The sequence below is a fragment of the Chlorocebus sabaeus genome, chromosome 10, assembly GCF_047675955.1.
Source record: "Chlorocebus sabaeus isolate Y175 chromosome 10, mChlSab1.0.hap1, whole genome shotgun sequence".
NCBI classification, from domain to species: Eukaryota; Metazoa; Chordata; class Mammalia; order Primates; family Cercopithecidae; genus Chlorocebus; species Chlorocebus sabaeus.
In genome coordinates, this window is record NC_132913.1 from 49,353,731 (window position 1) to 49,363,744 (window position 10,014).

General features: G+C 34.5%; 1 protein-coding gene across 1 annotated transcript; it reads right to left on the bottom strand.

Annotated features, from left to right (window-relative positions):
• Positions 1 to 314: 314 nt before the first annotated feature.
• GCG (glucagon) lies at positions 315 to 9,677 on the bottom strand. The gene is made up of 6 exons (XM_007965153.3): positions 9,574 to 9,677; positions 6,518 to 6,618; positions 4,785 to 4,946; positions 2,975 to 3,112; positions 1,458 to 1,601; positions 315 to 804 (listed from the first exon to the last, which is right to left on the bottom strand). Exons 2-6 carry the CDS (start codon positions 6,607 to 6,609, stop codon positions 798 to 800), a joined length of 543 nt encoding a protein of 180 aa, XP_007963344.2. The 5' UTR covers positions 6,610 to 6,618; positions 9,574 to 9,677; the 3' UTR covers positions 315 to 797.
• Positions 9,678 to 10,014: the final 337 nt, after the last annotated feature.

The following is a 10,014-nucleotide window of genomic DNA, read 5'->3' on the forward strand; positions in this document are numbered from 1 at the left end:
ACAAGTCGGGGAGCACCTGATCCTTTAGTAAGAGGCAGCTGCTACTTAGTTACAGGATAGACTTGCCTTTTGGGTCTAATATTGCCTGATGACCTACTTTTTCAGGAGACGCTACAAATCAATAGTTTTCTATGAAAGACCCTGATTTTTCAATGTTGGCTCAAAATGTTAAAAGTTCTGTGCAGCCATTTGAAGCATGAAGTCACGCCTGTGCACCAGATTTGACTTGTGGACTGCAGCTTAGAAAACAGGGGTTCTTTGAAGGAGTGGGGCATGAAAAAGGGGGACATAAAGAGCAAACAGACAATGATAAAGAAGCTTGAAAATTTTATTTAATTGTATCTTTGATACATTGAAAGTTGATTATTTTTAAGACAAAGGTTTCAAGAAGAAAGTTATCTTTCCAGTTTCACCACTGTGGCTACCAGTTCTTTTCTTCTCCTATTATTATAATGCAGATATGTCATGATTGGAATAATTTACATTTATAAATTATATCATAGAAAAATAATTTTATCACTAAATGTAAACAGGTTGGGGTACTTCATCCAAAATAAGAAGAAAATAACAGAATCTAGCACTTTCATATTTTATAGCTGATATTTTAGCAATATTTTCACAAAACTTTATTCCATTTACAATTTTTGGCTACACAACACTAAAAGAAAATTTATTTATTGGCATGCAAAGCAATATGGCCTCAGAATACACCTCTTAAATTTACAGGACTTAACGTTTCAAACATCCCACGTGACTGGCAGGTGATGTTGTGAAGATGATCTTGAATAGTGATGTAGTTATTTCCTAGAGATTAAAAAAAGAAAATGATTTAACATAATTACAATGAGAAGATGATGTGGTTAACTTATCCAGAAAGTATTTCAATGATTTATTTTGATAAAAGTTGTTTATTAATCCCTTTGTCTGTAAATCTCTCCATCCTTTGAACTCTTAAAATATTTTCATTTAAAGATTATTTATCCTAAAATCTGCCCATCAAAGCTATCAATTATTAATAATTATTAAAAAATCAAAATTCATCAAGATAAGTATTTTTTGGTGTCCAGTTCTCACTACTCTTCTTATTAAGCATGTAATATTGTATATGCTGCATTTCGCCATTGTGCTAAAATTTCAGCATACATAGCAATTTTTAATGCAACAATATGTGAATGATGTAACATTTCCAATGTTTCATTTCTATCTGTGTTTCTAGCTTCTTGACTCTAATAGACACTCAGTAAATGTTTCTGGAATAAATGAATAAATGTATACAAACTGTAATGATACAAAACAAACATAACGATGTACTCTTATATGACTTAAACATGCATAATTTTTTCTTATATAACGAGAGATTACAGACTTTCCCCCTACATGGGAATAGCTTGTAGCAGTATGGCAATCAGTACTTATGAAAGTTTGACGGTTTTCAGAATTAACTAAAAAGCAATCACCTGTCAGTGATTTTGGTCTGAATCAACCAGTTTATAAAGTCCCTGGTGGCAAGATTATCAAGAACCGTGTTCATCTCATCAGAGAAAGAACCATCAGCATGTCTGCGGCCAAGTTCTTCAACAATGGCGACCTCTTCTGGGAAACTAAAAAAATAAGGGTTAAAATTAGCGTTTGATTAGACATTTTAAATAAATGATCATAGATTGTCTACCACTGGTAACATGCACAAGTGTCTTGAGGAAACAGGAAAGGATTCTGTTTTTAAAGGGCATATTATGAAACACCTGATAAAAACCCACGTAGACCGGTAACTGCCTGAAAGAGAAAGTAGTAGAGCTGGGATCTAATACCAAGCCTGCATAATTTCATGCCCCTGTCAATCTTCCAGGTTGTTTGGAAGATTTTAGTATATTGACAATACAGGAACTATTGTTGAGATTATTAATTTGTCTGTAGTTCAACAAAATATAGCATATCCTATAAAACCAGAGATCGCTGGAACAGCCTTACAAAATGCAGTATTAAGAGGTTAAAGCTTCATCTATATTAGATTTTTCTCTTTCACTGGTTTACAATTGCAGAATTTTTGCTATCCCTTTAAAACACTACAAAATACTGTCAAGAGTAAGAAACTATGTTACCATTGGTTTTATAAGTTTAATTATTAATGTTTTAAAAACCAACCATTATGCTAGTTCTCTTTCATCTTGAGATCTCTTTAAATTTCAGTAAGCTTGTTTTAGATCTAATTTAAAAATCAGAGTTGAACATATATTCTCTGTCTCTCATATTTCATCTCTCCAAAAAAATCAGGAGAAAATGAGATGGTTCACAGGTCTGTTTGGTTGTGTTAAGATCCACGCAAGTAATGAATGGTCTTGGTTGTTTTTCAACTTTGATTGTTTAATAGATATCTATATGACAGCCCCATACAAAATTGGATATGTAGTTAAATATATGGACGTTTTTACCTGTTTGTACTTTGAATATCATTTTATCAACATTTTATGTTTGGTCACTTTCAGTCTTCATCAAATTTTTATCTGAATGTTTATTAACATATAAATATATGTTGATCACATATGTAAATATTTAAAGTTAAGCTTTAAATATTACATGTTTTCTTTAAACATTGGAAGTTTTCAGCACCATTTCTTCTTTTTCCTTATCTCTAGCTCCCCTGGAACAGTCCTAGTTTCAACTTGTCTCGGTGTAGTTATTAAAAACACCCTATTTACTCTCAGAGGTGGCCTGGTTTGGCCAAAGAGTTAATACCTAATTATAATGTAACTATAAGGGGGATAAAAATGTAACTTGCTTGGCTCTATTATTAATACTTAGTACCCAAAACAAAATGGACTCAACTTTTGTATACTGTTTCTCATCAATAGGAATTATTTCCTTACTTTGCAAGACTACTAATTGCTTCTGTAATCCAGATCTATATATAGATAACTGTAGTCTTAAATTTTCTGCATCAAGGCAAAAAATGTCAAATAAGAATGTACAGACTTACTCTCGCCTTCCTCGGCCTTTCACCAGCCAAGCAATGAATTCCTTGGCAGCTTGGCCTTCCAAATAAGAACTTACATCACTGGTAAAGGTCCCTTCAGCATGTCTCTCAAATTCATCGTGACGTTTGGCAATGTTATTCCTGAAAGAAATGTGAAAGTTAAATTGAAGATCTGTCTCTTTGGCAATATGGTTCTCACCTATAAGCAGTGGCAACTTTGGGTTCAGGATTCTATGTAGAAGGGGCTTAGGGAGTTTAGGCGACGAGGTTTGCTAGGGGATTTGTCGTGAAGCTACGTTAATGTTCTGGATTGAAATTGGTGGAAGAGGGCTACTAACAATCGGTGGGCTAAAGCTCCCCTTCCCTTCCCAGCATACCCATCTGCAATCCCCTGCTTGTGTATGCCATTGGTTATTAAAGCTGCCTTACCTTTGACGTTAGCCTCAATGAATACAGGCTATCCACTGTGCTATGTGACTTGCAAGCAAGGCAGCTGTTTATTATTAGTAAGTATGGGGTCAGAGTTAGTTAATTGATTTGAGGGAAAGCAAAGGACCATCTTGAATTGTCACCAAAAGGACCACTTGATAATGGATTAAAGAAAATGTGTGATCTGCTAGCAACAAGGAAAGCAAAGAAGATGACCCCATATCAACATCAAGTATGTGCAGAGCACCGTGAGGTGAGCCATCAGCTGCTGTCAGTCTCCCTGGCACATATTACGCCATAACACCTCATCTTAAACACGTAGCCAACCCTGCTTGAGTGTGAGGATTGCTTTACATCAATTTACCAAGTTGTGGCATTCCCATTCTACAAAATGAGGACTGTTGTTTGCATTTTTATAAATTTGTGATTTCTCACCTTTCACTGTAGTCCTTAACAGGGACCTCTCCCAGTGTCTGCTCTGACCATGATAGCCATCTTCCTGTGGTTGTACCCTCTATTTTAAGAACCTTTGGTTAGCAACTCTATTTCTCCTATTCCTCCTGCTTGCTTGTTCTCTCTCCCTCTCTCTCTGTCTCTCTCTCTCCCTTTCTTACTCTCACTCTCTCTCTTCTCCATTCTATCCAGACAAATCTATGTCCTTTTCCTGATTTTTTTTGATTTCTTCAGCTACTTTCTATGCATAACTCCCTTCCCCTTGTGGGCCACCCTCCAAAAAAATTGTGAAATTCCACCATCTCTGTGAAACCCTTGCGGATAATTTCCTCCAGTAGCCTAGATGCAGCAAAAAACCCAACACTCGTCAAAGAAAATCCAACATTAAAATGTATGCCTTCCGATAGGCTTGTGTTCTTATTTGCTGCCTTCTCTCTCTATGCTGTGCAGCTAGGCTGTAATTTTAAATGCATGTCTTGGATTTTATTCTACAAGAAAAAGAATGCATCTGTTTCCATTCCTTACCCTTGGCTGGGGGATAATTTTAATGTTGGGTTTGAACCCCACAAAAGAATGTTACATTTGCTCTATCTTTCGATAGAAATTAGATTGGTAACCTTGTAGGTCCACAAAAGTAAATTTTCACTTTAAGGGAAAGTGAGTAAGCAAGTAAATATTGCTAGGACTACCATTGGGAAATTAATTTAAAGTCTATGTCACACTGGAGGTTGGGTAAGTGGTTTAGAGGGGTGCGGGTTAAGACATTTGGAGGCATAATACAAAGGAGAGCATCCACAAACCTAAATATCTTCAAAATGATCAGAGCTTATGGGCACTATTTGACGAGCATAAGAACTTAATAATGTCAATAGAAATTTTAGAACTATTTAATACATTTATGTGCAAGTTTGAACCGGGTTTAGACTCTTACCTGTTCCTCTTGGTATTCATCAACCACTGCACAAAATCTTGGGCACGCCTGGAGTCCAGATACTTGCTGTAGTCACTGGTGAACGTGCCCTGTGAATGGCGCTTGTCCTCATTCATCTGATCAGGATCACCGAGTGGGTCTGTCTGGGAAGCTGAGACTGATCTGTGAAGAACAGTGATTGGTACAACATAAATCTCTCTTCAAGAGTAGACGCACTTGAGAAGCATCTTCACTACAAAAATACAAGACCATATAAAACAGTAAGGCAGGCATCTAGAGTATTTCAATCGGTAGTTTAGAGAGATCTTCCTCAGCTTGTCATGAGATCCCATCGTTTTAGTATAGTTGCATACGCTATTATTCTGAATTCTAGTAACATGTTTCTCAACTGACCTCTTTTTTTCTGAAATAGGATTAAACAAATCTTTTTCTACTAATTAATCTACCCATGATTATGCTAATAGTGACAGAAGAGAGCATTGACTTGAATGATTTAAAAGAGTGAAGAATCCCAAATCATTTCTTTGAGCAGCAGATTTATGTTCCCAGTTTTGTTTTGCATATATTAATATGAAAACAACACAATTACCTAGCTATATGGTGGCCAATAGTGGAAAGAAGACAATTAAAAGTTCAAAGAAAGGCAAGAAAAAGGACACTTGCTAATTTGAAACTGTATCATGAATAATCCATATGCCACTAATCAACAGTTGGTTGGCATGATAAATACACGGGGAAATAGTCAATGTAATTAATACTTAGAAATGAGATACTATTTTTACCTATGAAATTAGCAAACATTGAATGCTGAGGAGGATATTATGAGGAGTATTTCTACACTGTTGATGAGAGTGTGCATGTATATGAACTTTCTGGAAAGCAAGTTGGCAAGATAGTATAAAAGGTTTAAACTCATTCAGACCCTTTGATACAGTATTTTTACAACTATAAACCTATGTGCAAAAAATAGTAAGAAATGTAGGAAAGTGTGTATATAAAATGTTGTTTGCAACATTCTTCATGGAAGAAATTTGAAGACTTCTTAAGCTTCCCAAATAAATATCTAAACAAATATTGTACATGTATAAGATGAAATAGTATGCAGTCATTAAATATCATGTTAAATAGATATTTTTAATAATACAGTAAAATTGTATAATGATACTACGTTAAGATATCAAGCATGATACAAAGCCATATAATGAGCCAAGAGATATTTATGTACGGTTTACATAAAACACAGGGAAGTAATACACCAAATTTGTTTACTTTGAACAGCTTTCTTTGGACAGTAGAATTTTGAGTACTTAGTATTTTTTGCATACTTTTCATACTTTCCGTCATGAACATGTATGGCTTTTACATTTAGGAAGAAATAATGTTATTTTTTAAAGGAGGAAAAAAGAGAAAAGGGTTGGTGTGAATAATTGAAATAATCTATTATGCAGTGTGTGAGTAATGAATTGACAGATAGAATCATCTGTAGATTTCAAAGAGCTATAATTTCCCATGTAACATGTTTTTCAACATTTCTCTCTCCTTTGATTATAAAAAACACATACTCTGATCTACACTCCAACAAAGTCTGCTTTTATCACAAGGATACTTTAAACATTTGATCATTGTGCAGAACATTTACTCTAAATTACTGAGACTCTATTCACTAATCATAGTTTTCACAGGCTTTATTCCAACCATATTGATACGTTAGTTCAAGACTACGGATTTAATACCTGGATTTCTCCTCTGTGTCTTGAAGGGAACGTTGCCAGCTGCCTTGTACCAGCATTACAAACAATACAGCCACAAAGTAAATGCTTTTCATTTCTGCTGTCTGTCAGAACACAGAATGGGGGTAGGGTAAGGGGGGCAGGCAAGCATTTTTAAACATGCTAGGCTAAATTAGTTAGATTTGACTAGATAAATATCGTAAGTAGAAAGAAAAAGCTAGTGTTATCAGTTTTATTCTGATTATATTTTCAGCTTAATTTTAAATAGTGGATTATGTTTTTCCCCCAGATTTTTTGGAGGCAAAAAAGGACACAAAAGATGTGTTCCACCATTAAGCTTTTTCATTAATGTAGGGACACTTCTGTTTAATAATTAGAAGGCTCATTTCCAGACTGGAAATTAAAATGTCCACAATCAACATTTAAAATACCCACTGTAGATGATATGCTACATATGGTTAGCCTGAATGGCACCTTATCCATCATGCCACCCCCCTCACTATCAGTCTGGCTTTCAATTAATAGTCCTTCACTTTCAAGCATTTACATTATACTGCATTTCAACTATCTTAAAGCAGCCTCAGGCTACAACTTGGCATACCAGCTGTCGGTTCAGATGTATTATTCATTTATATTTTAAATAGTGTAACTTGGTCTAGACTTTGTAATTATAAAGCGGCCAACAGATTTGAGGTATTTTAGGGTGCTTTGACCTGTTCTAAATTAAAGGGAAAAAATCATTTTAAAGACAAGCAATTTGCAACAAGAACTAATGCTTCTGGCAACGTGAACAATCACAACTAAAAAACTAAGAGATTACTATCTAAAAGAAAATTAGAGCTTACTTTTAAAGTCATAAAAGTCCCCAGGTTGTTTTCTAATTGGACTTAGATGAGGACATGTCATTCACTGCTAGTGACACCATAGACTTGGTTATAGGATACACCTAATTGTGTGTCCTTGTGTCACAAGCAGATGCCCTGTGAAGCCATAGTATGTTAAGGACATGATGATGCAGTGTGGATGGGGACTGGGACCAACATGAATGTGAGACAGAGTGTCCCCACAGAGCAAGCTCTTCAATTTTCTGAATGGGGACATCAAGTCCAGTATTTGTTATGGATCTCTGCTACTTTGAAACCCAATGGTGTTTCCTCTGAGAAGTGGGCATTTCAATCCAAGTTTGACTATGCTTATCCACAAATAATTTGAATGAGTATTTTTAGCAAATGACATTTGGTTTGGAATAAGGATTTCACAAATATTATCATTTTTAAACTATCAATCTTTTCCTTAACATCTTAGCTGTATTTGCTATCACTGGCAATAAAACATAGACACTGTAATACCTGCAGCAGTAACATTTTTCTTTGAAATATTAAGTTTTTTTGTAGACTGAATGGACGATTAGACAAAGGAACATAATAGGAATGATATATTCACCCTTCTTCATTCATCAACATCAAATTACCATTTGACATTTTGCTATGCTTCAGTTTCACCAGTTGGCAGACTTTGGAAACTTTGCCATATATTTAGGTAGTGTCTTCTGATTATAACTCTCAATTGTTATATCCATGCTTTCAGGAATATTTAAATATTAAAGTAAGCACTTCTTTTTACAATTATACCACTGTTGGAAAGTTTCTTGTAAAAGCTTTTAGTCTTTCACAAGACTGAAAAAATACTCATTCCACCCAAAGTCCTAAGCATTTTGCAATATCTCCTATTATGTTCCATTGAGGCAGATTTAGAGCAGAAGGTATCCTGCCACTTCAGGAGCCGATGAAAGAAAGAACAACCATAAACAACATAAAGAAGTGAGCGTTCTGTATCTTATAATATTACCAACAATAAATGGCTTCTTCTGAAGAAAGAACTGGCTTTAGAAATCTCACTTATTTGTTTGTGAAAGTCTACCGAATTGTGGGAAAAAATAAGAATAGAGTTAATTGTTTGAATACAATTGCTGAGAAAGTAAATATTTATGTTATTTTAGTATCAAAATCTTATTCAATAAGAAAATAATTTCCAAATTTCCCCCTCTTTAGGTAGTCTAAAGAGAGGTTACAGTTTTGTAAGAACTACAAATTTCCACTTAAATTTAAAGTATGGTAACAATAATAAGTAGGAAGTCTTAGAGAAAGATTAATCTTAGATCTAAAAAAGAAGACATTATATTCTATCCCCAAATATATTGGCATTGTAGTCCACATAAATCCTTTTTTAAACTGGTTAGCTCATTTTATGTAATAGGTCTTCAGTATGTATGGAAAAATACACCACTTAATCATTTACTCCATTGAAGATCTTTGTAAATTTGTGTTTTGTCTTTAGGAGCTTAATCTAAAAAGACAAATTAAAATTTTATTCCAGAGGGTAGCTATTTTAGATTTTATTACTATTTGTCCTCAATACATAGTAAATAGTTATTAATCTATGACTTCACTCAGATCCATCCAAAGAAAACCCTCAAACAGATACTTGTTCTCCGCACCAAGTATGCTATGTTTTATTTACAAAGAGTAGATTTCACGGACTTTGACTTTCTGATAGATGTCTGAAATTTGAATATTTGAAAGATGATATTTAATTTGCTCTTTTGGAAAACTAGAGATTTTAATTGGTAAAAAGCAATTTCTGTTATAGGCTCCCTAATGGACACATTTCTGCTTACTTTAAAAGGCGCCTTCTGTTCAAAGTAGTGTACACATCTATCAAGTCCAAGAAAAATATTTATTCTTCAAAATGTTACCAATTATTTTAAAATACAATTCTCATAACAGTTAAGTATGATAACAAGTGCATTGATTTGAGTCTTTGTTTTTCTCTCTATTTTATATTTTTGCATGGAATTATTTTTCCAACTCGCTTTGTGACTTCGCTATATTAAAGTGCACGTAAATGCATTTGATATAACCTTTTCATCTCCATTCCTCTCTGTCTGCTATTAGTAATAAAGTCTAAGATGAAAGAACATTTTAATTTATAATACTTTGATCCCTTAAAAATACTTAACTGTCCCCCAAACAGGATTTACAATTTTATAGTCATCTTACCTTCCGGTAGTGTGCTGTAGAACAGAGCAGGTGAAGAGAGAGCAAGCCCTCTTTGGGAACTTTTGATGTGCTCTGTGTCCTAAGCTCTGCACTTCTGCACCAAGGCGCACTGCTTTTATATACTCTCCAGCTCTGTTTAGCCTCACAGATATTACGCTGACAATATAAATTTCTCATCTGTAAATAATGAGTTTTTGTTACAAATGACTTCCCTCGCCCACTCACTTTGCTCATATGCATTCTACGCTTACATTGGGTGAGAAACCTCAGAGACCTGGAAACTTTTTATGCACTCTTGTGTCTTTTTTTTTTTTTTTTTGGTTGGGAATGGGAAGAGCAGCTTGGAAATTCACCTTCCACTTTCAGTCACGCATGAAAAACACTTAAGTTCTCTAAAGTGAATTCTGATGTTGAAGACAAAAGACCTTGAAATTACATAGC

Bases quoted from the DNA above. Each gene is read 5' to 3' on its own strand.
- GCG (XM_007965153.3), bottom strand. From the start codon at position 6,609: ATGAAAAGCATTTACTTTGTGGCTGTATTGTTTGTAATGCTGGTACAA. The intron at 4,947-6,517 runs GTATTAAATCCG...TGTTCTTCACAG, and splicing joins GACACAGAGGAGAAATCCAG to ATCAGTCTCAGCTTCCCAGA. The intron at 3,113-4,784 runs GTAAGAGTCTAA...CATTTCTTTCAG, and splicing joins ATGAATACCAAGAGGAACAG to GAATAACATTGCCAAACGTC.